Source organism: Balaenoptera physalus, assembly GCF_965194825.1.
Source record: "Balaenoptera physalus genome assembly, chromosome: 19".
NCBI classification, from domain to species: Eukaryota; Metazoa; Chordata; class Mammalia; order Artiodactyla; family Balaenopteridae; genus Balaenoptera; species Balaenoptera physalus.
In genome coordinates this window covers 65,584,704-65,612,621 of record NC_138900.1, presented here as the reverse complement: position 1 = coordinate 65,612,621, position 27,918 = coordinate 65,584,704, and the positions used below count along the sequence as shown (strand labels likewise).

The 27,918-nt window shown below is 52.1% G+C and overlaps 3 protein-coding genes across 14 annotated transcripts in view; 1 reads left to right on the top strand and 2 right to left on the bottom strand.

Annotated features, from left to right (window-relative positions):
* MTHFSD (methenyltetrahydrofolate synthetase domain containing) overlaps nucleotides 1–27,918 on the top strand; it is a 305,628-nt gene that overhangs the window by 246,045 nt on the left and 31,665 nt on the right. For 5 of the 9 annotated variants that reach the window (XR_014256649.1, XR_014256650.1, XM_082436926.1 and 2 more), the window contains exon 1: nucleotides 27,429–27,505. The exons of 1 other annotated variant lie outside the window; for it this stretch is intronic. Coding sequence is in view for 3 of the 8 variants with exons in the window: in XM_082436926.1 (XP_082293052.1) it covers nucleotides 27,490–27,505 (16 nt within the window). In the remaining 5 variants the exon portion in view is untranslated. Of the gene's footprint in view, nucleotides 1–16,706; nucleotides 16,727–27,428; nucleotides 27,506–27,791; nucleotides 27,902–27,918 lie in introns of those variants that run through there. 3 more of the 9 variants (XM_082436931.1, XM_082436927.1, XM_082436933.1) reach the window with 3 other exon arrangements.
* On the bottom strand, nucleotides 903–16,647 carry FOXL1 (forkhead box L1). Of its 2 annotated transcripts, none has more exons than XR_014256651.1 (2): nucleotides 3,793–16,647; nucleotides 903–2,009 (listed from the first exon to the last, which is right to left on the bottom strand). XR_014256651.1 is itself a non-coding variant. In XM_082436934.1 (2 exons), exon 2 carries the CDS (start codon nucleotides 9,753–9,755, stop codon nucleotides 8,718–8,720), a length of 1,038 nt encoding a protein of 345 aa, XP_082293060.1. In that variant the 5' UTR covers nucleotides 9,756–12,739; nucleotides 15,553–16,647; the 3' UTR covers nucleotides 2,599–8,717. The 2 variants fall into 2 exon arrangements, 1 of the variants encoding a protein (XP_082293060.1); XM_082436934.1 differs by lacking the exon at nucleotides 903–2,009 and having other exon boundaries at nucleotides 2,599–12,739; nucleotides 15,553–16,647.
* On the bottom strand, nucleotides 18,254–23,834 carry FOXC2 (forkhead box C2). Of its 3 annotated transcripts, XM_082436908.1 has the most exons (3): nucleotides 19,230–23,834; nucleotides 18,957–19,010; nucleotides 18,254–18,636 (listed from the first exon to the last, which is right to left on the bottom strand). In XM_082436908.1, exons 1-3 carry the CDS (start codon nucleotides 20,637–20,639, stop codon nucleotides 18,628–18,630), a joined length of 1,473 nt encoding a protein of 490 aa, XP_082293034.1. In that variant the 5' UTR covers nucleotides 20,640–23,834; the 3' UTR covers nucleotides 18,254–18,627. The 3 variants fall into 3 exon arrangements, with proteins under 3 accessions (XP_082293034.1, XP_082293032.1, XP_082293033.1); XM_082436906.1 differs by having other exon boundaries at nucleotides 18,254–19,010; nucleotides 19,230–23,832; XM_082436907.1 differs by having other exon boundaries at nucleotides 18,957–23,829.

Sequence of the window (27,918 nt, the reverse complement as noted above, 5' to 3'; positions counted from 1 at the left end):
GTTACACAGAAAGAATTTGCGAGTAGCTCACAGGACCTTTGCAAAGTGGATTCCAAGCTGAGCTCCCAGGAGTGAATCCCTGCCAATACTGCAGGGCTGGCCACCACGGAAGCGACCACCTCCAGTAGGATCCAAGGACTTCAAATCCTGGGCGGCTCTCATGGCTCCAGGTCCCAGGACCACTCTCGTGTTCCGCAGCATCAAAGCAGGTACACTATGCCCTCCTCCCAGCCCACCTGGCCGCCAAGGTCACACCTGTATGTCTGGTGGTGGGCCCCATCCTAGCACACAGAGACGAGCGGGGGGTTCTTTCTTTTCTTCTTATATTTGAAAGACCGGCTTGAAGGAATGGGAATCTCTCAGGAAATGGAGAGTGTTTAAAAGATTTTGAGTAACCATAAATGTCAACAGTGCATCCGCTGGTGCCTGTCAATTTGCTTTGCTAGTTTTCCCCACCTGAATATAAGCCTCTCGAGAACAGGACCGGGGTCTGGTCCATTTGTATATGGCTAAGGTGTGTCACAGGCCTGGCACTTAATGACTATTTGATGGATGGAGAATGACAAGCTATTCTGATGACCGAGGCGCTTGGAACAAGTTCCTGATCATGGGAAAACAAACTCTTTTACTCCTTTGTGCATATCCTTAAATGCATGTGCTTCCTTTACCCCAAGCTGAACGTGGGTGGATATTTGTGAAACACTAGCTTGTGCAGCGAAGATGTTGTGAAAGAGAGCCGGAGCTTTAGGAACAAATGGCCTGATGTTTGACTCGGGTTCTCCCTGACTGTGTGTTATGCACTCACGCAGCCTTGATTCCTCCTCCATCAAGTTGGGAGACTCGAGGCAGCCTCACAGGGTTGCTGAAATGATTCAGAGGTGAATGTGATGTGATCACAAAGAGGTGATGTGCTCAGTACCTTCTCCCCGGACGGTGTGCAAGGAGGCAGGGAGGCCGTGAGCCCTGATGAATGTCAGCAGCTGGGCTGCTTCATTCAACCCGAAAGCCACTTCTCTGTTTCTTCATGCCCAGAGGTTTTTCTGAATAATCCAGGCACTTGACCTTAAGCCTTCCCTTACTGATACCAAAACCACTGCTTCCCGACGCCAGCTGCACACTAGGATTATTGCTGGGGTTGGGGGAGGTCATCCTAAAATACCATCTGGGGCTGTGACCCAGCCGTCAGCATTTTTTTAAAGACCCCCTGGGGATTCCGGTGCTTAGTGCAGGTAGAGATCCACTCGTCCAAACAGACAGCAAAAGTCGAGGTCTCACTCGCAGCTCTACCCGTAACTGCTGGAAGCGTGAAAACCAATAAAAGAATGGATCTTAGGTGCTGGCGTGGCTCCCCTGTGATGGGGAGGGAGGGGACGGCGAGGGTGCGGATTGGGTCTGTCGACCAGTGGTCATGTGGTGGGAGTCTGTCCCCATCCTTGGTCCCGACCTCATGGCAGGGGGTCAGAAAGAACCTCGGTGCTGGCCATTTGCTCCAGGACTAACTCCGAGCCTGACTAGCCAGGTGCCTTAGGACAAGACACCTGTCTCTCTCAGAGTGTGTGTGTGTGTGTGTGTGTGTGTGCGTGTGTACGTGTCTGTGTCCGTGTCTGTGTAAACGGAGATCATGGTGATGCCATAGGTGGTTAAATTTAAATGAGAAAAGGGCTGTAAAAATTTTTGTACAAAATAAGTCTCTCAAAATAATTTTTGTACAAAATAAAGCTCTATGGTGATGGTGGTGGTGATGATGATGGTGATGGTGGTAGCAGTGATGAAGCAAAGAACAATTTGTATATATACATACAGATCTAATATCAATGGTATATCTGTGGTCGATACAGATATATATATAGTCTGGGGGGAAATACCAACCATAATCTCTGGTGGTGGGATTGTTACAGGTGGTCATGGGATCACACATCGGTTCTCTTTTTAGTACTCTTCTAAATATTCCACACTTCTTGCGTGAACACGTATAACTTCTACGAGTGTTTTAGTGGAGGCAACTCTACCTGAAGAAATAGAAAAAGGATGCTTTCATTCATGGAGAGAAGCTGAGAGTCTATTTTGACCAAGTGGAAATTGAGTACAAATGTGGATAAATAAGAAGAAAGAGTAAGAGATGAACAACCTGCTTTACACGATTCCTTCACCCCCAGAGACCCGCCTGATGGCGTTGGTACCTCGCTACGGTGGCTCGCAACCCTGGCTGCAGACTCCCCTGAGGAACTTTTAGAAACACGCCATCTGGTCCCACCAGAGGCCAACGGAATGGGAGCCCTTGGGAACAGGACACGAGCGCCGGGAGGTCATCCTGCCACAGAGGGGTGGGCACACGGCCCCCTGGGTTTGTTCTCACCCCACGTGGAAGGCCAGTGAACCCCCGGAACAGACAGCAGAGACAAGAAATGAAACACACTGGAAATAGATGTATTTCTCCTTGATCCCGTCTTCCTTTCGTCACGGAGTGGCCCTTATGCAGACGCTGAGCTGTCCCTAGCCTGACAGTCTCTCCCGTGCCCACCCCACCCCTGTCCTAGAGCCCCGCGCCCAAGGAAGGGAGCCAAGCTCCGGGCACCCGCAAGAGCCCATCGTGAGTTATTCATCAGCCCCCCTCCCGTCATGCTCTCAAGATGGAGCCTGCAGGCCCGACACAAAGTCCAAAAATGTGGGAAAGTTTATTTATTTCTCTAAAACATTCCTGATTTGTAATGTGCTTTCTAAAAATGTTCTAGCTGACCCAGCCCCTGCTATATTTAGCCACAGCATTTAAAGAAATGTTCCTTACACTTTATAAGGCGGGCTATGAAACGCATGAATTTAGGAAAAGCTGCTCCCCAGTCTGGTCCCTTTGTCCCCAGGAGAGGGGTGGAGCCTCTCCTTGATCAACAGGCGTGGTCTTGGTGCTGGGGTGGGGGGAGGGCAGAAATGAAGAGTTTTATTCATTCCCAAGGCCCCTGAGTTCACTATGGCTGGACGGCCAACCCTGGGAAGCTCCTTCTAAGCTCCTGGGCAAGGCAAGGAAACACCAAAGGACTTGCCCTCCTCGGCTTGTGAAAATCGCTCTCCTGTGGTTTCCTAGGATCCCCTGCTGCGTGTGGCGGCTTATTTTGCTTTTGGTTTTGTGTTCAAACGATTGGATCATCTCAAGAGATATAACAGTGCAAGGAAGAAATGAAAATGGCTGCCAGCCTGCCCGGGAGGAAGAGCTGAAGAAGTCAGGCCAGGAGGAGTTACGGAATGCGAGCAGAGTTGTGGGTTCACAAATGGACTTGTAAAACAGAAGTGTTTAGATTAGAGGCTACGTCTGTATACAGAGACAAGACCTCCCATTTACCGAATGCCTCCCACATGCCAGATATTTTATGTGTATATATTAACTAATTTAATTCTGACGACTGCCCGATGCAGAAGGCATTATGATTAGTCCCATTTTGCAGATGAGAACTGGGTCAGGTGCTGTCCTAGGAATTTATACCCATCATTAAATTTACTCCTTTCAACAGCTTGCTGAGGCAGTTACTAACGTTGCCCGCATTTGTACAGATGAGAGAGTTAAGGCACAGAAGGGTTAAGTAATTTTGCTGAAGTCACACAGCAAGTCAGAGCAGAGCTGGGTTATTACTCTTTGTCTGGCGGGCTCACTCTTGACAAGGCTAACATACCCCTCCCCAGCTTCCTCTGAACATCAAATTACTAAATGGTAACGAGTCAATAAGACATTAGTGAGAGGGGTTTTCCTCACTAGTAGGTGTGTCTAGAGAGACCTGTGGAACAGTAGAAGGCGACCACTACCTGGGAAAGAACTGTGATCCCAGGATGCTGGGGAGACAGGACATGTGTCCTATTCACTTTGCACAGTATGAGGACCTGAGTCAGGCTTTAAACTTGGTGTTGTCCAAGGTGGCATGGTCTTGTGGACAGCAGGGCGTCTTCCCCACTCTTCCCAGAGGGCCTGACCTCCGGCCGAGACACTTCCTTTGTGTCCCTTCCCTGGACTCCGGCTGGAGGACGCCCTCACCGGCGTGTGGGCCACACATTCTGGAAGAGTGACACAGCGTCAGTCGCGCTCCTCGCACTAGCCGGGAAGGAGTAACCTTGTGTTAAATGCTCAGCAAATGGATACAAACTATGTACAGTCATCGCAGCAGCTCAGCAAGTCCTTTCCAGGCTCAGAGGTGAGAAGGCGGAGACTGTATGGCCAGGGCCAGGGCCCTCAGGAGCTAAGTCCAGACTCTGCCCACCCAAGAGGCTCTCAGGTTAGGGTCTAGAACCACCTTCTCCCGGAAGCTTACCAGATGGGAGAATCCAATGTCTGAGAATGCCCGATGAAGCCGCCGGTATTGTCCCAGACATCCTGGTCTTGGCCCTTGGACATCAACAGTGTGGTCCGGGCAGCTGCCACCAACTGGCCGCAGAGGCAGGACCCTCCAGTGTGCTGGCCATGCTCTGTTTGCCTCGGTCCCACCCTGGTGCATTCTCTACCCCTCTCTGCCGCAGCAGGCTGAGCCCTATGGACTATATCACCTGAGCTCCCTGTAGGCTGGGCTCCTGGTGGGGTTTAGCCGATCAGAGGCGTCAACGTGAGGCTGGAAGGCGGAAGAGGAGAGAAGTCGGGTCATTCTCCTCAGCTCCTGCCTGCGCCAGCACTGTGGTCACATCTACACTCACTCCACCTACTCCCCTGTACTCCCCTGTAAGTAGTCCCTCCAACCAGGTCTTTTCCAGTGGTTCATCTAAGTAGGTTTCTGTTTCCTGCTGGAACCCTGATTCAAGCTAATGGGAGGAGGAGGTTGGGACTGAATCTTTGCCCCAGTGCCTACCCTTTGCCCTCCCCTGTCACTGCCAGGGTAAATAAAAACACCTGAGTTGATAATGTTCCCCCCCATCCCCAGTACTTAGGATAGGCCCTCCCACCTCCCTCTCTCCAGCCACCTTCCGGGGGAAGAAGTGAATTTTCCACTTGGTCTCATCTGCCCACCACAGTGTACACCCTGGGTTTGAATCCACATCTGGCCTATGAGCCACTTGTGTGGTTTTCCCAGGGCAGTTGGCAACTGGACGCCATTGGAAGAGACAGACCCTCCCAGTTGGGCCCAGGCCTCACCATTCCCTATGGACCCCTCTAGGTCACTGTACAATCTATGGGATCTGTCTGACCCTGCAGAACCCCGAGTCTGGGGCCTCTGGATAAAGACAAGTGTTGATGAGAACTTGACACTTGGCTATTCAGGCATAAAAACTGCTTGAAATGTGGATAAAAAGAATTCTACTTTTCCAACAAACTCATGTTCTTCAATTTTAATAATAAACTTGGTTTATTGTCATGTGTATTTTTGACTCTATGAAACAACCCCTGCTTCATGGAAGCAAGACCCCAGCCACCATGAAGACGGGAAGTACACCGAGTCGTGGCTCTCACATGGGTGCAGCCCGGGCGGATGGGCTCTGGCCTTCAGCTGTAACAATAACATCACATGTGGCTAATTCATTAACCCACACATGCATAGACACTGACCACTCCTCGTGAAATGGTAGAGACCACGGGGTGGGCTTCTTTCCAGAGAGATGCGGCTGTATTGGAAAATGGCAAAACACATCCTGTTCCAATTCTGGAAAACCTTATGGGGCATGTAAGACCCAGGAGGCCATCAGCTTCCACAAGAGCCAGGTAATATCCAAGAGCAGACAAAGCAAAAGGCCTTTGTGAAGCCCCTTGCAAAAGTTGTGAAGGTAAAGGTCTCAGGTGGGTATGTCTTCCAAGATTCTTTTATAAAGTCCTTGTTAGTTTCACTATAATAGTGCAAAAAACTAAATTATTCCTTGTTCAAATTATATAGAAAAACAAAATCTTTCCCAAAGTACCAATACTTGTGTAAATCTAAAGGAATTCAGCACTTGATCTGAGTTTATCTGTCTCAGCTACGCAATAAAGGTGAATTTCTGACCGTTTGTGTAGAACATACACACACGTATGTATATACATGCATAGATGTATACATATATGTACACATACACATTTATCACTGTACATACACCTGCCATAACCCCTATTATGATCAGTGTACTCATAAGTGTGTGTGTGTGTGTGTGTGTGTGTGTAATCAAGGCTTAAACCAAAGATCATCTACAGGAAACAGAATCTGTTCCCTTTGTTTAGATGAGAACACTTGAGTCATACTTCAGATTGCCAAAGAACAGAACGATACGGTTGCTTCTAGTTTACTTGAAATCTAGGTGACTTTGTTTTTATTAAGAGTAGAAACCTTTCCTTGCTCTCATTGATCCATAATTTGGAGCACATGACTAAGACTGGAACATTAGAACAGCTGTTTGGAGTGCTAAGTCCCAAAGCCCCTCTTTCTCTTCAGTAGGAAGGGATACACATGGAATTGTACAGAATCCACAGAAATGACCCCACTGTCGGTTTCTCTTTGCTTTCCTAAACCAGATGAATGTGGGGATTAGGTAACAGAATCCCTCTTTATGTATGTATAAACACCCTTACAAAGTGATACATACTCCTGCCTTTTTTTTCTTTGCCATGAAAATACTGTTTGTACTATGCTTTTTGGAACTGCAATTCTAAGATACCATCCTTTTAAAACGACAGTATTCGATCATTTGCTTCTGCAGAAAACAGCCATCATAAATTAACAAAACACACAAGATCGCAAATCAAACATAAAAAGAAAACATTAAAAATATATCCTACACAGCAGAATCTTCATCTTATTGCTGACATTCAGGCAGATCCACCAGTCCTGGGGTTTTCAGCTCCTACTCTCCAGTCCATGTTTGGGTACCCTCCCTCGAAAGCCAGAGCCTCCAGAGACACTGCTGGGGTTCCTAGATATAATCCCAGCCTCCCCTTTCTTATTACACTGTTTGTTTATCCCCCCTCCTCCCCAGTAATCCACTGAACCAGTCACTGAGAGGTTAATGAAAAAACAACTTTATTCACAGAGGCTGAGACTTCGGGATAACAAAATATCGAATGACGGCCCTTCCACCACATTTTAAGTTAATCACAGTGATCCTGCATCTCAACAATAGGACCTCATCAATGTTCTTAACATCAAGGACCCTGAAGCTCGTCCGCCAAAGTGTTCCCACCAGCCCGGGCAGAAAGCGGTCATGATGCACGTGTGGGTCGGTAGCACACGGCCTTCAGGATGAATTCTCAGTAAGTCAGCTCTGTGCCTACTAGTTATTAAATTGTTCTGCCTGTCCAAAATATCCAACATATTAACCAACAGGCTCTCCTTATGCAAAGTCTGTGTTCATTTTTATATGTCCTGGAAACTGCTCTAAAAAGTTCAGAGACCTGTCTCCACCTCCCTCCAAGAACCCATGGCTTATTGTGCTTTTCCCACATCAGATAAAATTAAAGTAACTTGGAGGTTCAGGAAATCAAGTTTCGGAACCACCAAAACAACCCAAAGAGAGATACCATAAGAGGTTAGATGCATTTCCCAAAAGTTCCAAGCTGTACGGGACTGTGAAAATCTCAATTTTCATAACCAGATCTTTGTCTCAGCCCCCCGCCTTCCCGCCCACCCCTCACACCAGACTTCCAGTCACCTCCATAGGTGTTTGTTTAGCGGCAGGCTCTGGGCCTGCCTGGTTGGGGCTTGGAGGGAGGGGCCAGTTGCAGTCGGCTGGGAAGCCTCCCACCAGGCCTCCTGTTCCTTGGGGTCCAGAGAGCCGCCTCCACAGACACCAGTGGGCTCCCTTACTCCTCCTGGCACTAACCCATCTCTCCCTCTACTTGCTTTCCATGTGTTTGTTTCACCCAACTCTTTTGATGAAAAGTAGTCCTTCACTACACAATTCTGGAAAATGTAGCAACAGTCAAGCCTAGATCTTGAAAAAAACATGGAAATGGAAAATCTTCCACTGTCTTAGACATCTTCCCTCCCCCTCACACACTTCCGGTGTCTCCAGAAATCTTTCGACCCCTTAAACAAAAAAGCAAAAGATAGGATGATGGCTATTGCTGGTAACATGCGTTGGAGAACATGTGTATTGATTAACAAGCTATCATAATGCAACAAAATGCTAAATTATATAGAGTGCACTTTCTTAATAGAAGTTGTTAATACAGATGTTTTCAGAGGGCAGTCCCTACAGTAAAAAGAATCAAGCATTTCAGCCAAAGGATATAGCATGTTCCTTTTACTATCTAGAAAGGAAAAGAGAAAAATTCTCCCTGGACTTCAGGGACAAACCTAGCTGTGAACACCCATCACTCCGACGAGCTCAAGGCCAAGGCCCGGGCCACAGTGACAAGCGAGCTGGTGATGGTCAGACCGTGGCTGTCAGATAGAAAGGACCACACTGCGGCCATGCATCTGCCCTCGGGTTGTCTGGGCCCTCCCGTTCCCCAGACACGCAGGGCCTGTCTGGGTAGCCAGTGGGACTGACCTAAGGTCAAGGAATTTTCCTGCTCCCGCAGTAGGAGGTCTGAGATGCCCAAGTCCCAGCGTGGGCAGCGTCTTTTAAATCTCCGAAGCTGCTCCGGGTTCTGGGAAGGTCCGCCTTGCAGGAGGCAGGGGAGTGTGCCCATCCCTGCGCAGAGGTTGCTAATACTTCCCAGGAGTCGGCAGAGGAAACCATTTTTTAAAAAACACACGCAACTTCTTTCTCCAGCGGTGGGAGTCCTGGTTGCTCACAAGAAGCTCAGACCAGGGCAGGGGAAAAATGAGGCACTGTTTGCTTTACTGGAAATGAAGCACCGTGTCGGGGAGCTGCAGAGGGAAATAGGAGAGGAAAGGGATCCCGAGCTGGTAAAAGCCGCCCTGGACGTGCGGGTCGAGCATCAGGGAAGCGTTGAAAGGTGGACGGAGGCCGGAGGAGGTGGCCAGAAGCGAGGCGCCCAGACAGCCGCCGGGCCCCTGCTTGGCGCCCCCCAGGAGCTCGCCCCCTCCAGCCGGCTTTTGCCCCTGCCGTCCCGCCAGGATGCTGTCTATGCTGAAGCTCTTGGACTTGTCCGAGCTCTTCGGAGAACTGCGGGAGGCGGGGCGCGGAGGGGACCGCGAGCCATCCACCGTGCGCGCGGGCTGGCTGGCGGCCACGGCCGCTGCGCCCTGGAGCGCGTCGCCTGCGTCCCCAGAGGGGGACGCGGGCCTGGGCCAGTGGAGGGACGCTGGAGGAGAGGAGCCTTCCCGGAGGGGCGAGGGGCGCGCAGGCGCTCCCTCGTGGATGGGGGTCGCGGGGCGGGGGCGCGCTCCCCCGCTCCCCACCTCCGGCTGCGCTTCAGCGCAGCGCTCCTGCAGCTCGGCGCGGGCCCGCTTGGCCTCCGGGGCTCCGGGGCCCGGCTTGGGCTTCCTCTTCCGGCGCCGGTAGTTGCCATTCTCGAACATATCCAGGCAGCGAGGGTCCAGCGTCCAGTAGCTGCCCTTGCCGGGCCGTCCTTTCTCGCGGGGCACCTTGACAAAGCAGTCGTTGAGCGAGAGGTTGTGGCGGATGCTGTTCTGCCAGCCCTGTCGGTTATCCTGGTAGAAAGGGAAGCGGTCCATGATGAACTGGTAGATGCCGTTGAGTGTGACCCGCTGCTCAGGCGCATCCTGGATCGCCATGGCTATGAGCGCGATGTAGCTGTAGGGCGGCTTCTGGGGGGGCTCCAACCGGCCCGAGGCCGCCAGAGCGGCCGCGGGGGCGAAGGCCAGAGGCAGCCCGGGTCTCTCGGGGCCGTACAGATAGAGCATGGGCGAGGCGGCCAGAGCAGGCAGCCGGGGACTGAAGAGGTGGCTCATGGTGAGTGGGAGCCCGCGCTGCGCTCCGGCGTCGCAGGCGACCCAGGCGGCTTAGGGACTGTGCCCCGCGCCGCAAGGGCCCTCCAGGGGAGCGTGCCCTGCGCCTGCCTCCCGCTCTGCCGCTCTCCCCGGCGGCTCAGGGCTCTGTCCCTTCTTCATGGCTTTAAAAATGTTAAATAATTGTTGTAAGTTTGCTATTATATGTTGACTTAGCGCTGGAAAATAAATTGTCTATGATAAACAGTCGCTGTGTTCTCAGCCCACCCACATTAATTAAAATTTCATTGCTGAAAAACTCCAAGCTTTTCCCTCCACGTGTCTTTTTGATACCAGCCAATCGGTTTCGGGGTTATTCCTTCATTTGTTTATAGAATTAGTCTGTTGATAAGTCCGCCCACCCAAGTTGAATCAAGCTGTGTTTATTTGGAAAAATTTCCGGGCACCCAATATATAAACGCACTGATCTGATGTTTGAAATATCACGTCCACCCCTTGACGCTGTAAGCACACACAGTCAGTGAGGCAGGATGTGGATCGCGGTGGCTCAGAGCGGGGTCTGCCAGGCCAGGAAGGAGAGGTGGGGGTGGGAGGGGCGCAGGGGTGAGTTTTACCTCTGGCCTGGGGGAGCCCCGAAATCCCATGGCTTCCCACAAAAGATCTTTTCTTCTCCCAGGCTTAGTAGGAAATGTAGAGATGACACAGTCTCATAAAATGCCTTCTGAGGTCTTTAAGAGCTCTTAGATATTTTGGCGGGGGAGAGGAGATAGATGGGAGTCTGATTAGAAGAGGATGCAGCCCTCCTTGGAGAGATCCTTGGGATGCCCCAGCGGAGCTGGGGGTGGAGGCGTACTCCCTGGGGGCCTAGTATCCCGAAAGGGGCACGCCTCGGGGCTCCCTGGGGACCTCGGGAAGAGGACTCCAGGAGCCCAGTTTCTCCCGAAGCCAGTGGCACAGGGCACTGAGAGTTGGAGAGGGCGTGCAGTACCGGGTCCATAGCTTGGTTGGGGAGGTTTCAAAATAAACCCTTTTGGAGAGTTGAGGGGGAGAAACTAAGGTCTTTCTGATGGGTCTGAGATTGCAAGGAGGAACACCATAAAAGGGGAATTTGGCAGCTGGTGCAGGAGAGCTGGTATTTGTGAATGCGGGTCTCTTGCTTTATATTCTGTGCTTTCCTGTTTATAACAAGGAGGGGGTTATAACAACTTTACAAGTGCACGCAGCTGGCCCGTGATTACATTAAGCGTTTGGGAAGCCTGCTCGCCCTCCTGCTGCTCCCCCCCACTCACCCTGGGGTGTAAGCACTCCCCACCCGGTCTCATTTTACATTTAGCCACGTCCCGGTTTGAATCAAAAACCCTGAATGATGCTGACTTAGAAGGAGGCGTCTCCCCCTACTCCACCGCCTTGGAGGGGTGGCACGTAATGTGACTAGTTCCTGTTTTATGATCTTTGCTGAATATATTTTAAAAGAAAAAGAAAAAGCTTGGGATAACTGAATTAACGTTTCATTGAGTCAACCGTGTGGATGCCAAAGAGGAGGCATAGGAGTGAGGATGGCAGGTGAGGGCTGTAATGGCCCTCGAGGCTCCCCGGCCATTGGGAAGAGAGGCACTAACCCTGCGTTAATGAGGGGAGGGGGGGCCTGTCTGCTGCTGCTGTCACAGAGAGGCGACCCCATGCTGGGGACCGGCTGCCAGTGCTCAGGTCACCCTGAACACGGAAAAGCAGGGAGAATCCCACTCTAAAATGCGGAATCCAGAAAGTAACTCATGTGGCTGGGGGTTCGGAATAGACTACAGGGGACCCGGTACGTTTGAAATACCAAAAAGGAAGTCGCGATCAGGGTCGAAAAACCAGTTTGGGTGCAGACGTGTCTTGAGGGAGAGCCAGGTCAGGCCCTGGGACACATCCAGGCCTCCGTCCCCAGCGCTGCATTTCTAACTTATGCCCAGTGTCCCGCCTGGCCTGGTCCCGGCTTTGGTCTGGAGGATGGCCCTCTAGCCAAGAGGGGGCGGGGCGCTGCCCTCTCTCTGGATCCCTGGCTTTCCTCGTAGCACCCTTTTCAACCCTGGGATGGAAAAACAACCTCAATGTCGACGCTTTTGCAACGCACGGGTACCACACTCGCCGGAGTCACCCAACCCCTCCAGACCAGAGCGCCCCCTGCAAGCTCAAGTTTGGATCCAGCCTCGGTGCCGGCTCTAACAGACCCAGAGCAAGAGACAAACCGGTGTTACTGCGCGGAGCCCCCACCTCCGCTCCCGGAGCCCTTCCTGGAGTTTCCCAGGCACCCAAAGTCCAGCACGCATATCCCTGCCTTTCCGGAAAGGCGCGCCGCCGCGGCGCTCCTTCTAAACTCTAAGGCAAATCGGAGCTTGAATTCGTACAATAATAAACATCGCCCAATTTGGGCATGGGCGGGACGCAGGCGGAGACACGCGCAGCTGGTGGGCAGGGCACTGATAGTAAAGAAAAAACAACCCCAGTTCTCGTCGCGGTCTGGAGAGGCGAGCCCCACGTGCTTGCAGCAGTTAGCAACCTCTCTGGGAGGTTTCAGCCGCAGAACTCCGGCAGGGCGCCCTAACCCGGCTCCGGCGGGGGGACGAATCCTGGGCTCCCAGGTGAAGTGTGTAACTTGAGCTTAGGAGGGGACGCTGCAGGAAGGAACCCCGCGCTGGGGCTTATTTCCGGGGAGCGCAGGGAACAAGCACCGAGTGTCCGAGTGTGGATGCGCCCTCGTGCGGAAGCTCTGTCGGGTGAGGACCTATCGGAGGCTCGGTGGGGGACCAGCTGAGCCTAGGAGACAGCCGGGCAGACTGGGTGACTCAGAGAGCCAGATGGAGACGCCGAAAGTTCCCTGCAGGTTCATAGGTCTTCAAATCCCAGAAAAGCACATTCATCTCTGAAGTCAGTGGGAGCGCGTCTTCCAGATTGCAGGAAAGCCCTGAAATCATGCTTCCGGAAGGACCGTGGCAGTTCCAACTCTGGGGCCCAAGCACAAATTGGGTTCAGTGTGGAATGAGGGCAGGAAGTACCATTCCCAGCTCCCTAGCAGAAAATCTGCTCCTTGGGCAGGCCAGGCACCAGCCCGGACCAAAGAGGCCTCACAAAAAAAGGCTGCGGAGGAGAGACAGGAGTTCCTCCCATGCCCCACTCCCGTCTACCCTTCTTCTGCTTCACCGGTAAATAAAGAACAGACATTCAAGTTAACGATGATCTGCACCATATTCCCAAATATCTGCCTCACTTTTCTAAGTGTGAAGATAGTTAACAAATTGTATATACATTTGAATGAATGAATGATCCATTCAATGATTCATTCAGTTGAACGAATGAATGATTCTACCATATGTTTGAGAAGAGTGAGGGTGGAAAGATGCAAGGTTACCTTAATGACAACCTAAAAATGTTGGTGAAGATGATGCTAATAAGGATAATACAAATAACTAATTATGTCTTGAACACTACTATGTACTGGCACTGTTCTAAGTGCTGTCCTTGTATTAAGTCACTCCATCCTCACAGTAACCCTAAGAAACAGAAATATTTATCATTCCCATTCTGCAGACCAGGCAACTGAGGCCAGGAAGTTAACTCACCTCAGGTCTCCTAGGAGGAAGTGTTCCAAACACAGGAAAACAATCACATTATAACAGCTACTGTGTGTGGTTCTTGAGAACCCTGGCAGCATCTATGGAAGATGGGAGGATGGATTCACCCATTTTACAGATGGTGAAACTGAGGCCGGGCACAGAACACCAGAAAACAACAGAGGTAGTAAATAGAACAGGGATTGGAACCCACACGGTTTCCTCCAAAGGGGGAATTCTCTGAGGTCTGACACCCTCAGGTGAGCACAGAAGCTGAGGAATGTGTGTCTGGAGTAATCAAAGGGGAAGGGGGCCCTCTGGAGAGGAGAGATGAGTGCCCCACCCCCAGAGCTGGGAGATTTGGGGCACTGTAAGTAGGAGACCCAGAGTCCTCACATCCTGCCAAAACCCAGGACACCCTCTCCTCCCCTACCCTCCTCTTCCACTTTGAAAGGATTGGGGGGCAGTGTCTTCTGCTTCTCTCAGGGGAAGTGAGCCATAAAGGTAATGGTTGGCCGGTCAGCTGATGCTGATTGAAGCCCAGAGAAAAGGGGCAGTTAGGGGCCGGGCACCACCCTGCCCAAGCATATCAGCATTTAGCCTGATATATGCAGTTAATTGAGACCAAAGAATCCTTTCTCTTCTGTTATCCAGGTAAATCCTAATAGCTAACAGCCCTTACTATGGACTGGATGATATCGAAGCACTTTCCCCATGGGTGTTGGGTTCATTAATCCTCAACATAACCCTAATTGATGATCCTGTTATTTTTTCAGTTGAGAAATGGGCTCAGAGAGCTTGAGGTAGCATGCCCCAGGTCACAGGAACCCTCAGTTGGCCTGTGTGCATAGGGCCTGAGTTGGTGCATGTGGATTTGGCTTAGAGAGAAAATCTCCACTGGGGAACCCATCTGGAAAAATAACATGAGGGCAGAGAGAGCGCCCAGAGGGTCTGCTGGAAAGGTAAGGTCCAGGATCAAGGGCCACTGAGCCTCTGTGAGGTCAGAGCGGCCTCTCTGGCCTCCATGACCTCCCAGCCTGGGTGGGCGTATGGAGTGAGCACAAAGCCCTCCCAGTGCTCCCCAACTCCATTCCCTTAAAGGGACCATCAATGCCAGCAAGCCCAGCAAGCTGTCAACCCACCCCCTTCCTCTGTTCCAGCCTTCACACACTCACAGCCCCAGCATAAAGTCCCCACGGACCTGACCCAGGAAAAAACGCAGCGCCAGAGAGGCACCTTCAAGAATCAAACTCTACACAAGCGATGTCCGTCTGCTTCTGCCGCAGAACAGAAATGTTGCAGAAGCCAGAGAGGGTAAGGCTTGCATAAGTGGAGGCGGTGGCGTCTTCCCAGGTGCAGCAGCGGCTGCCCAGCCTTCCTGACTCCCTGAAACTTTCCACCCCCTTCCTTACATGCCTATGTCAAAAAGCAAACATTTCAAATGCCTTGGTGAGCTGAGGCCAGGCAAGAAAGAGGCAGGCAGGCAATGCTTCTCAAAGTTTGGGAAAGCATTTCAAGTATGTGGTGCCAGCAGGCACTCGGGGGTGGCTCTGACCAGGGGTCCCACTGACCTCGGGTCTGCCCTCCACTCCCCAGCCATCCCTGGCCTGGCTGCACCCAAAGGCGTCTCTACTCTCTACTTATCCACTCCCACCACACCCTGAGCGGCAGGAGCACGTGGTCCTGAGGACGCAGGCACATATCCCCTGAGACGCCCGGTAAGGGCTCCCAGACCCCAGTGCATTCTGCTTATTCGTCACGGGAGTCTCTTCTCGGTGTCACTCTCTCCACTCACCTCAGGTTTATGGTTACCAATAAATTTCCATTGGCCAACCTGGCCCAACACCCCCGTCCAGATTTCTGGATTTGGGCCGGGGCTGAGGATGGAGGAGGCGAGCACTCGGCCACCGGGGACCTGGGAGCTCTGCTCTGTGCTTTGAGTGAAGCTCACAAGCCTCTCCCAGGCCCAGAGGTGATCCCACCCCCCCACCAGGCAGTCTTGGGGTAAAGGGGAGGAGATGGACCTGGAAAGATTTATGAGCCAAATGCTGAAGTTCCCAGGACCCTGCATTTTCTTCTCCCACTAACTTCTGATATTCGCTTCTTGCGAGCAGAGAAGGGGAGTGGGCATAAGCGAGGGCCCCATCGCAGGAGCCGGGGATGCAGGAAAAAATATGCCCGCTGCCCTGAAATGCCCTTGCACTCACCTGCTCATTTTAGATGAGAAGACCAAGGCGAGGGAGGGAAGGAGTTTGTTCACACAGCGAGATGTGCTCCTCTAACCCCTAGCCCACTGCTCCAGCAACTCGAGGATGCATGTCGCTACTGATTTTGGCGTCCTCGGGGACAAGCCACTTGAACCAGAGCAGTGAGGGCCGCCGGGCCACAGACCCAAGACTGGCCGTGGGAGAAGCCCAACTTTCAGCCTCTCTCCCTGAAAGCAGTGAGCCTGGGTGTCTCTCCGAGTCTTACAAGAAGCGAGGCTACTCCAGTTGCGGCCTCTCCGGGGCTAAGGACAGCGTGCAGGATGCTCAGAGGCCACTGGGTCTCGCTGGCGGCCTTTATCTGTCAAAACTGGACCCTGGTTAGGGCCACAGTCTACCCAGCCAAGGCCAGTCGGGGACGCAGGCTTATCTCTGTGGGAAATGGTCTCGTTGTGGTGTTCGGGTCACTTCCATTTTATTTGCTGTGTCTTTGAGACCTGCCCGGCTGTATCTTACTGGGTCAGGAAGAAACGTGGTTATCAGACGCAGCTTCACGCAAACTGCGTTCGGTGGACCACAGAGCCGCCTCAGCAAGGAGTCCCGGCAGACCTGCAATCCGGCCCTTCCAGCCCCGACCTCCTTTCCCCTTTTCCTGAAAGGCCCTGGGCCTCCCGAGAAGAGCGGCGGAGGAAGGGGCGGCGAGCGGATGGAGACGTGGAGCCAGGACGGCCCGAGCAGTCTTTGCGCGACGGGGGCAGACGCGTAGGGTGGCGCGAAGACCAGCAAGGCAGCCGGCGGCGCCTGGGCTCCGCGCTCAGTCCCGGCGTCCGGTCTTTCCCACTCCGCGGAGCAACCGACGCCCCAGGCCACTGAGCCCCGAAGCCGCTCGGGCTGCCTCAGGCCGGGGCTGAGCCTGGCTCCGAGCGCAGGGCCTCCCCCCGCACGCGGCCGGCCTCCAGGCGCTTCCCGCACTCCCGGCCTCCGCGCCCCAGGGCCTGACTCGCCTCCATTCTGCCGCCTCCAGAGGCCTGGATAACTCCTCCAACAGTCCCCAGGTGGCCCCATTCCCAGGGGAATGGAAGGGCCCCTCGCCGTGGCCTCCGTGGCCTTCTTGAGCTACCCGCTCAGGTGAGCGGCCCACGCACAGCGGGGACTTCTTTAAGAGGCTTTCTCAAAGGTAGGAGACCCCAGCGCGGTGTCAAGGGCAGATCAGATCTCTGACCCCGTGGTTCCATTTCTCTCTCCACTGTTTTCCATGTGTCTCTGAGACCTCCTCTGAGTTCTAAATCTTAAGGTGAGGGCAGGCTTTCAGGGAGGACTCTGAAATATCTGGGGGGAGCAAAGTGAAACCCCAGTGCCCGAGTCCGCAGTGAGCGATCTGCGGCCTCATTCTGCAGCTCAGAGAATGGTCTCAGGGGTCTCTCCCTCCCTCTCTCTGGTCCATCCCACTCAACTGAGCACCAGGGACCCGGGGGCTCACCACTCCTGTGGTCATGAAAAGGAATAAAATGCAATCTTTAAGTCTTAGCCGGGTGCCACCTCTGGGGCCACAGATTGAAAGAATCTGTGTTGCACATATGGGGGAAATTATTATGCTCAAACTTCCCCCAATTCGATTTCAGCATAACATAGAGACAAAATGCCATGTTAAAAACAACATAATGTCCAGGTTACATTCAAGGCTACTGCATCCAGCAAGATCACCTTTTGGAAAATCATCATCTCCTGAAGTGTTTAGTTCACAGGAGCTGCACTCTAGGCAAGGTACAGAGTGCCTTCTCACCTGCTGGGCTGGGAAACTAATTCCCAATTTGGAGCTCTGGACCCCAAAGTAACACACAGAGACCAAGAGGGGAGTTGCATGTTTTGGCCAGTGAAACAGATAGTAAAGCCATCCCCCCCCTCCCCCGCGAAGCCACACCTCACAAAGGCTGCATTGCTATTTAAAATTTTAAGGACGAGGTATCAAAATTGAAAAGAAAAATAATCTATTATTTAAAGTCCTGGAAAAGTTGACAAATTTAAAACTGTAAAAGCATTGTAAATTATTCTTGAAGTGCGACGAGGCTTTAAAATTTTTCACTGCAGTAGGGTAAAGATTTAGAAATCAAATCCAGAAGTAAAGAGGTCAGAGATTCACCTCTGATCTGGTCACCGCCAGGGATGGTCATTAAACGGTACAGAATCAATCCCCTTTGGATTTTCGCCATCCGGGTTCAAATTCTTTTCTGGAGAACTATTAAAGTGGGGAAGGAAGTCCGTATTTTAGGAAACTGAGGAAAAGCAGGACTCCCCCTGGTTTGTTGTTAGCTAATGGAAAATGTTTATCCTCCCCTCCCTCACCTCCTAAATTGGAGATGGCTGGACACTGGGATGGAATGGCACTGTTTGTTTTGACTATTGGCATGTTTTTCTGCATTTAACAAAATGCATTACAGCAAATGTCATTACGGCTCACAGCCCTTCAGGCAGCTACGTCCAAGCAGGACTGTTTCTTGATTGCCTCAGTCAGGGTGGGATTCTGAATTAATCGAAAGCCTTTTCTGACACTAGCAGGACAACAGGGGAGTTCCCCCAGTCTTCTGTGATCATCTGTAGATGTCTACACATTTACCCACCTGTGTAACAAAAATAATCAAAACAGGTGGATTTGTGAACACACCTGGTTTTTAAAAATTCGAGAATACAAACACACTGTCCGGACTTTGGGCAGAAAAACAACATGGGTTTATTTTAAGGCAAGTACAACAATTAAGACCACATAAGACAAACACAGGTCAAGTTAAATTTTTAGTGTTTTTTTTTCTTTTAGGAATGCTGGGGGAGGAATCTACTATACAACACCATCACACTTTGTAAATAAAAAGTATCAGATACTTGACTTCTTTATCCGCCAACAACAACAAAAAATAAATTATTTTCTTGTTTTGTAAAAGACCTACAACTGGGAAAAGAATTATATCTCATAATTGTACAGGGGGGAAACCCCGCATAGGTTTCTTGAATTTTCACTTTGGCAGTTAGAAACGGTCGGGCAAGATGAGAAATTATCCAGTGAACTCAACTTTAAATATTATATTAATGGCTCTGAAAAACAACAAAAAAATAGCCTGATTACAAATCCACACATTTGTACAGCACGGTTAGAGAAATTTAAAATTACACACAGCACATACATAATCTATAGAGACCCCCATAGACTTATGGGGGTCTCTACAGAGAGTCATTACTGGGTCGCTATGGGATTTGGTCCATAAGTTATAATTTTTGAAACCCCGAGTGGAGCAGTGAGCACAGCCATCCTGGAAGGGGTGGGGGATTTTAAAATCATTATTCATTTCGTTGGGCCGCGTCCCTGTACTGGGGCCTCTTGGGGTCTCAGAAACGGGGCGGCGAATTAAAGTTACCTGCGGCTTCGCAGAGGGCTGAGGCTGGCGCGCGCGCTCTCTCTGCTCCTGGGTCTGCGGAAAAAGCGGTGGGCAAGTTTGGGTTCTTTTTGCGTCTCTGCAGCCTGAACTGTTTGAGAGGGTCGCGTCTGGGAGGCGAAGCCAGAGCGGGCCAGGGCAGAGGAGGGCCGGGGCAGGTCAGTATTTCGTGCAGTCATAGGAATATGGAGCTGCGTGGCGGTAGAGAGAAGGCGTAGATCTGTAGGGCAGCTGACAGCTCGCGTTGCTGCTCACCTGGGGTTCCCCGAGGGTCGAGTTCTCAATCCCCAGCCGGTGGGAGTTGAACATCTCCCTGACGTTAGGGAAAGTCTGCTGCTGGGCTGCGAACGTGTGGCCGGAGAGGTGGTTCAGGTCCCCGCTGTGGTTCAGATACCAGGACGCCGCCTGGGCCGCGGCGGCCCCGGGCTGCGGCGCCGGCTGGGGCTGGGGAGCCGGCGGGGGCGGCGGCGCCTGCGGGTGGTGGTGGCCGTGATGCTGGTGGTGATGGCCGGCGGCGGCGAGCGCGCCCTCCTGGCCGGCGGCGAGGTTGAGGGCGCTCAGGGGCGATGTGGGGCCGCTCGGGTGGTCCGAGAGGGCCTCGTCCAGCGCTGGCGGGACGCACATGTGCGCCGGCCGCTCGGCCCCGGTGTACAGGCTCATGGCGCGCATGCTGCACTGGTAGCCCCCGGCGCCCGCAGCCTCCAGGCCCTGCGCGCACGGCTGGCCGTAGGCAGCGGGCGGCGCGGCGGCGTAGGGCAGAGCCAGCGGCGGCACCACCAGGCCCGCGCGCCCGGCCGCGGGGCTCAGCTCGCCTCCCGGCGGCGACGTTCGCAGCGTCATGATATTCTCCACGCTGAAGCCGGGCAGCCCGTTGGGCGCGCCTGCGTGGTGCTCCGGCAGCGAGCCGTCGGGGGAGCCGGCGGGCGTGGAGGCCGCGCTGCGTGGGCTGCCCTGCAGCGCACTCTCCGGGCTCAGCGTCTCCACCTTGGTGATGACCGGCAGCGCCGGCGACGCCGCCTCGCTCTTGATCACCACCTTCTTCTCGGCCTCCTTGGGGGCGTCCGCTAGTGGGGGGGCGGCCGGGGCGCCCTTGGACGCCGCCGGGGGCGGCTCCTTGAGGTGGGCCCGCTCCTCCTTCTCCTTGGGCACGTCCTTCTTCTTGAAGCGCCGCCGGCGCCGGAGGAAGCTGCCGTTCTCGAACATGTTGTAGGAGTCCGGGTCTAGGGTCCAGTAGCTGCCCTTGCCAGGTTTCTTGTCGTCGCGGGGGACCTTGACGAAGCACTCGTTGAGCGAGAGGTTGTGGCGGATGCTGTTCTGCCAGCCCTGCTTGTTCTCCCGGTAGAAGGGAAAGCGATCCATGATGAACTGGTAGATGCCGTTCAGGGTGATCTTCTTCTCGGGCGCGTTCTGGATCGCCATGGTTATGAGCGCGATGTAGCTGTAGGGCGGCTTCACGAGGTCCTTGGGCGCCGCGGGCTGGTGGTGGTGGTAGGGCGCGTAGGAGCGGCCCATGCCCGCGCCGTACTGCTCCGGGTGCCCCGAGTAGACACCCATGGGGCTGGCCATGCCTCCGTAGCTGCCCGCCGCCCGGTAGTAATTCTGCTCGCTCAAGTAGGGCACCACTCCCAGGGCGTTGGGGTCGGACACAGAGTAGCGCGCCTGCATGCTGCGTCCGCGACAGCTAGCCACCGCCTGCGCGCACGGACCGCGAAGAAGGCCCTACCAGAGCGAGCGCGAGCGAGAGAGCGAGAGAGGGAGGAAGGGAGCAGGCGGGGGGAGCCCCGGGCGCCTAGAAGCCTCAGGGGTGAGCTGGAGGAGGCGCCGGGAAGGGGCGCCCGCCTTTGGGCCGGGAAGGGGCGCCCGTTTTCAGCGGACCGGGCGGAGCAGCATCCTGGAGGGCGCGCCCGGGCGAACGCAGCGCCGGCCCCCACTCGCTCGCCCGCTCGCTCTCGGGACTCGGCGGGTGGCAGCCCGGGCGGGCGGCCGGGGACGGAGCGGAGATGCAGCGCGCGCGGTGGACCAAGGCTGGCCCCTCTGTCCGCGTCAGGAAGGGGAAGGCGGCTCTCCAAGTCCCCCCAGCAAATCGGCAGCCGTGAGGGTCGGAGAGCCGGGGTCCCGAGTGCTACCCTGCCGAGCCCGGAAAAAGAGGCGAAGTCCCTTTTAGGGAATGGGAAAAGTTTCAAAAGTCTTCTTGCTGAAAGCGAGTTTTTACTTTCCTCCGGCCACGCCCCCTCCGGGAACTTTGGACCAATAACCCGGCCGCTGTGGGGACTTGGCACCAATCAGGACGAGGAGCGCCGGAATCCGTCGGCTCTAAGACCCAGCCGCGCAAAACCAGACTTCTGCAGCTCAGTCTTAACTTGAAAAGATTTTTTAAAAAGTTATATCTTATTAAAATTTATTTTATTATCACATTTTGGTTAATGGTCCCACGTGCCCAGAGCAAAAAAAAAAAAACACAAAAAAACCCCGACGCTCCTTCGCAGATAAAAGTCAGTTTGAGATAAAAAATCGAATTGATTAATGTAGTCCAGTATCTCCCCAAAGACCTTGTAAGTAGCAACGAACCTGGGACTATTTTTCTTATTAATGAGTGATGAGGCAAATAATTAGATTTCCTAATTATCGGGGCCCAGGTGTAATGGCTTCCAAGTAAACGTGCTGGACTGGAATGGAGGAGCCTCCGCTGTATGTTGTCATTATTTAAGCAAATAATTAATAATCAACGGGAAGTTACCAGGTTCAGGGCAGTCAAGAATAACCTATAAAGGTTTTAGAGGCAAATTATAGAAACCGAGTGCCCCTCACCCCAACCTGAGGAGGCAGGCCAAGGCGTCTATAGGGGAAAGGCGAAGTGGGGAAAGCGACATCTTGACAATATAATCCTCTAAATTCGCCGTGGATTCAGTAAATCATCCACGACATCGGGAGCCGTTTTGTGGGGTTTGGGGAAGAGAGTGAAATAATTCTGTTCATTTCCCTCTTTCCCCTCCCGCGTAGACGCTTGCAGCCCACCAACTCCAGCTTCGCAGCGTGTCTCCCTTTTCCCAGAGATAAATTCCCTTTGACAGGCTGACTCCCGCGCTCCCCAAAGATGGGAACAATGCACCAGCCACCCGGCCCCGGGAAAGCCGGGTTCCTCTGCGCGCGAGGAGAAACCCGAGCCGCACCCCGCGCCCCGCACTCCGAGCCCTGCACTCCGCGCTCTGCGCTCCGCTGGGGCTTCGCGCTGGACGCGCGTCCGTAGAGCGGGCTCCCGACCGCCACCCCACCGGCTGGAACCCACAACCCTGGGCGCAGCCCTTGCCTCCAGTTCCTGGAGAAGCCCCTTGGGATTCTCCAAGTTAACTTTCTGTATTTCAGTCTTTTCTGTTTGGCTGCTGTTTGATAAGGTGATTTGGGCACTGGGGCTCCGCGAGAGGATGGGGTAAGCGATTGCAAATGGTTAAAGAGACCTCCGGAGATGGTATTATTCGGGATATCGACCTGGAGCGACTCGGAGATCCTCGCCCTTCAAAGCTTTCTCCTTCTCTCTAGGAGTCCCAGAAAGTTTGTTTATTTGTGGACTGAGTATTTATTTCTTCAACACCTCGAATAATCAGGTCCCCCTCCGCTCGCTTCCCTGAAGGGGCAGGACATCTATAAGACGGGCTAAATGCTGGTCAGAATTCTTCTGGAAGTTGTCGGTCCGGTTGGGTAGGGAAGAAGACTTCGGATAAAACTTTTGTATTTCAGGATTCCTTTTCCCCTCCTCACTCTCCCATCAGTTGTTTATTAGATTCCCAGGAAAAGGGTTTGAGAGAATCTACGGTCAGTCTTAGTTTTGGGGGAGGTGAATAGAACGCATTGGGGATACTTCATTAATTTTCAATAACAGAACAAAAAAACATTTATATGCATTATCTTTGAATGGTATTATCTCCTGATAAATTCAAAATCAAAGGGAAAGTACAAAATAGTTTCCTGTTACCTCGAATATTCTGCTTCTGAAACATTCGCTATAATTTTTTATGGTGCTCTGGGTTCTTTCTCTAACTTGAGTTTTTGGGGGGCAACGAAGTAAAATAAACTGCCCAGTCCTCAGCTCACAGGTGAATGGTTTGAGCGTTCTCCACAACCCTCCAACTCCCACTACAACTTTATTATTTTTTCATACCTCTAGTATTTTCACATCCATAAAAAAAAAATACTCTAGCAAAAAGTGTCTTTCTCCTGGAGTACGTGACAGGCAGCCCGAGTTCTCACAATTTTACTGGAAATGCAAACTATTGATCAAGAAACACTCCTCAGTCTGTAGACTTCCTGGAGGAATATTATTTACTCTGCTTTTACGACGTACTTTAAAAAAAAAAAAAGCCTTATCACTGCACAGGGCAAAAACCAAAATAGCTAAGGACCACGGAAAATAAATCCCAAAATGTCAGTTTCTGCCTGAGTTTATATTTCCAAGGGTGTCCAGGTTTAAACCAATGACATCTGAAAAGAACTAGGCTGAATGGCCTAAATTATTCCCCCCGCCAAAAAAAAAAGTGGGATGGGAGGGGGAAAATCCTTATAATCAAGACAGAAAAGGTGAGAGAGACATTTTCCTTTGCCCCTGGAATTAGGTTTCTTCTCCGCTCGGTAGGACTCCGGGAGAGATGTTTGTTCAGGTTATTAAAACAACACCTTCCACACACCTGGACTTTGCAAAAACCATGTTTCCGATCTTTTCTTTTTCCTGCCAAGGTATTTTGGATTGGGGGCTGCTGATTTCTTCCTTTCTTGACCTTGCTGTCAGTGAGCCGAAAGCCAAATCGGGCCCCAGAGAGCCCTGTGCATTAGTAGAATAATAAGCGACGATAAAGGCAGAAGATATTCAAGTCACTGCCCCACCCCCGGCCCCGCGCCCCACCGCACCGACTCCTTGCCTGGGCGCCGCGGGCTCCTGCACCTGGAGGCGGCTCGGGCGGACCTGTGGTGTTGGCGCCACCTTGAGGCCCATCAGGGAACTACTCTTGAAATAGTGGGGCGGGGTGGGGGGAAGCTCAACCGTTCTGGTTACAATGGAGGTGCTGACACCTTATGGATGCACCTTAGCATTGCATGGCAGGAATAAAGTTCAAAATCTCTGAGAGAGAAGGTAAATAAACTGTGCGCGGCGCGTCGATCAAGAAAAAAAAACATTTTCCATAGCTTTGCGATGTGTCAAGAACATGATGTGTTGGAAAACAGAAATGTCTTTGAAACTGCTTGGGGAGCAAGAAATCCCCTCTAGAGAGACTCGCTGAGGTTTTAAGCAAATAAAACCTGCGCCTCTTAGGTGTCTACAAGTCTGGCTATATTTTTGCCAGAGCTGTTAACAAATTGCTCTCCTCCGTGTCTTCCCAGGACAGCTGTCTTTCTGCCCGATGTGTGGCGTGAGTTTCAGGGAACTCATCAAAAATGTTTGGGCTGCATGTGTGTGCCTGACATTGGCTTTAACAACCCTTAACTTTAACCAAAGTTAAGGGAGACTTAAAACACCTCTGCAGCCGCTTCTGCTTTTGAGGAACAACAGATTAGACAAGTGAAAGGATTTTTGTGTCTCTCCTCCCTATTTTCAATACATTTCTCTCCTGGGCTCATGAGGTTTTAGGGAAAGGCACCAGCAATGAGAGCAGTCTCAGGCTTCCAAAAGCTACTTGGGATCTTATGAACCCTTGAGTTCATCAGAGCCAATGCTGCTTCTTAGAAATCCATTGCAATCCAGCTCCTAGAAATTTTTTCCAGGACAAAAAGTGTGTCCCTGACGAAAACTGTCCAAACCACCGTTCACAAATGGTAGCACCATAAACAACAAAATAACAGGGGTAAGGACTATTCTTGGTTAAAAGATTAAAGAAACTGAACAACTAAATGCAATACTTAATCCTAGATGGAGGAAATTATTTTAAAACACTAATAGAGGAGAATACCTGGGGAAGTTTGAATCTCACGTGTGTATTAGGTAATAATCTTTTATCAAGGTTAAAATTCTTGAGTGTGATAATTGTATGTGGTCAAGTAAGAACATGTCTTGTTTTTAAAAGATGCATGTCAAAATATTTAGAGCTGATATTCATCATCTCTGCAACTTTTAAAAGATTCAACCAAGGGGGAGGGTGTGGACAGAGAGGAGAGAAGGAAAGAGAAAGTTATCTAAAATGTACTAAAATGAGGACACTTGCTGAACCTATGGTATGTAGGCATTCATTGTTTATTGGTCTTGCAATTTCTAAGTTTGAAATTTTTCAAAATTAAAAAAAAACTTGGGAGAAAACCACCTTTGTTACTCTGGAAATTTAAAAAGGGATGTGACACAGAGCAAACATCTTTCCATGGAAGGAAATTAGGTTTTCCATATTGCAAACACTAATGTGGGGGCCTAATTTGGCCCCCAATGTCCCCTCTCCTTGTGTTCTGGAAGTTTCTGGAAAACAATCTTGAACAACCATGGAGTTTATCACATTAACTTGTGGTTGTTTTAAAAAAACAACAACAACCAAAAGCTGATTGTCTAAGGAGCTTATCTATCTTTATAATTCAAGCATCGCCACAATTAATACCATCAAAATTGCAAGAAATCCAATAGAGTACTGTAGATGTTTCCAAAATAGAATATTAAAGATATACATATGTTTCTTCTTAAAGAGAGTCAATTGCATACCTCTCTCTGCTGCCCGTTTCATGCCAGTTCTATACAGTTGCCCTTATGCATGTTGCTATGCAATTGGTTGGCTTACACAGTGTATCAGTCAGTTGAGGCTGGTGTATGCTGCAGTAACAAACAGCCCAAGTCTCATTGACTTCGTCTTGAGCCAACCCCAGCTGGGTGTCACTCAGGAGCCTGGATTTTCAAAGGCTGCCTCTCCTGTCACCTTGGCAGGGGCAAGAGTGGCAGATTCTGCCCTGGGAATTAAGTGTCCAAGTGACACATGTCACTTCCATTCACAACTCATTGGCCTGAACAGATCATGTGGCCCCAACACACCCCAGGGACAGGAAGTTCAGTCTTCCCTGTGCCCAGGCAGATGGGTGAGCTGACTTTTGTTTAGCAGTCTCACATCTGCCACACATGTCCTACCTCTCCAGGCAGCTGGTGACTCTGTCTTGTTTCTCTCTGCAGCCCCAGTGCCTTGAGGGTACCTTGGGGCATAATAGTACACAAGAAGTGTTTATTGAATGAATGTATGACTTTTCCAAGACTTTCCTCCCTAATAAATAAGGGAAAATATAACGCATGCATACTGTGTGCCAAGATGTTCTGCCTGTGACATCTCATTTAATCCTCTTTTGGGGTAGGTCCTGTTAATATCACCATTTTACAGGTGAGGAAACTTAGGTTTAGAGATCTTAAGTAACCACAAATTTTCAGCTACAAGTGAGAGAATCGGGATCTCTTAACCCATTAATTTGCTGCCTCTTTGAGATTAGGGTTAGCGTCTTAGAAATTAGAGTCAACTTAAAAAGTTAAAATACAAACTTCTGTATAAATAAAAATAGTCTATATGGAAACATACGTTTATGTAATTTCATAACTATATATACACAGTCAATAGCGTATGCACGAAGGCATGACTTCTGAACACATGACTCAATGTCTATGAAATTTTAGCTTCTTATACCACCAACTTGCAAGCCTGTAATTAACTGGGTGGGGTAAAAGGATTCATTATCGGACCCTGCAAGAAGCGACTGCTCTCTGGGAGGTGCAGACAAGGCTTTGATTGTTGGACAGGGCAGGGAGAGAAAGAGGTGAGGAGGCTATATGTTTTTCACCGAATTTGCAGACTGTGGGATGGGTGTTCTGAGCCCCAGGGAATACACCAGACTTGGAATCACCATCCTGCCTTAAAGTGACCACCGGGTCTCACGGTGACGATAAGCAAGGGAGGCCCTAGGGGGCCTGTAAAGCACCCAATGAAGCAGAGCGGCTCCCCAGGGGGAAGGGAATCTTCTAGCTTCTCGGGAGCCAGCCTTTGTTATTAGAATTATTTATTTATTTGTTTAGCACTTTAGGAGGGGTGTGTGTGTGTAGATGATGCAGGGGGAAGTCAGGGAACAGAAAATAAACTGCGGCATTTAACGTTTGTAGGGTCTCACAGGAGAGGGATCGCGGCATGGAGGAACAATCCAGGCCGGCTTCCCGGAGTAGGAGGCCTCTGGGGAATAGAAGAGGAGGTAGCTGTGTTTGAATTGGCAGTGGGCTCCGACAGTCCAGGGGTTGTTCACTCGGTAGCTCCCCAGCGCCCGGCAAACGCACGTCGGAGCAGGGGCTCTATGCTGGCCTGCTCAGAGAACAAACCCTCAGGCCCCACGCCCACCTCCCTTCGCAAGGCCCGCGGAGCCGCACGCGCATGCGCGCCGCAGAACGTTCCCACCAGGCCTCAGCGGCTACGCCACCGCCCCCACCCCCACCCCAGGCCAGTGCGCAGGCGCCTGGAGGGCGCGCACAGGTGTCGTCACTTTGTGCCGGACTCCGCTGGGGGAGCTGTCGCGCACTGACGGCGTCGCCATGGAGCCGAGGGCGGGTGAGGAGCCGCCGGAGGGACCACCTGAGAGACGGGCCGGGACGCGGAGGGGCCACTGAGAGACGGGCGGGGAGGCGGAGGAACCACCTGAGGGACGGGCCGGGGACGCGGAGGGGCCACTGAGAGACGAGCGGGGACGCGGAGGAACCACCTGAGAGACGGGCCGGGGACGCGGAGGGGCCGCTGAGAGACGGGCGGGGAGGCGGAGGGGCCGCTGAGAGACGGGCGGGGACGCGGAGGGGTCCCCGGGGATTGGGCAGACGGGACGTGGAGGGGCGGGCGGGGTCTCAGAGGGGTCGGAGGCGGGTGCGGGGTCGAACCTGCGGTCGGTTGCGACCCGGATACCCGACACTGTCGGTGAAGCAGGTGGGAAGAGGAAGGGAGACCATCTTCTGGGTACGTGGTACTGTCCG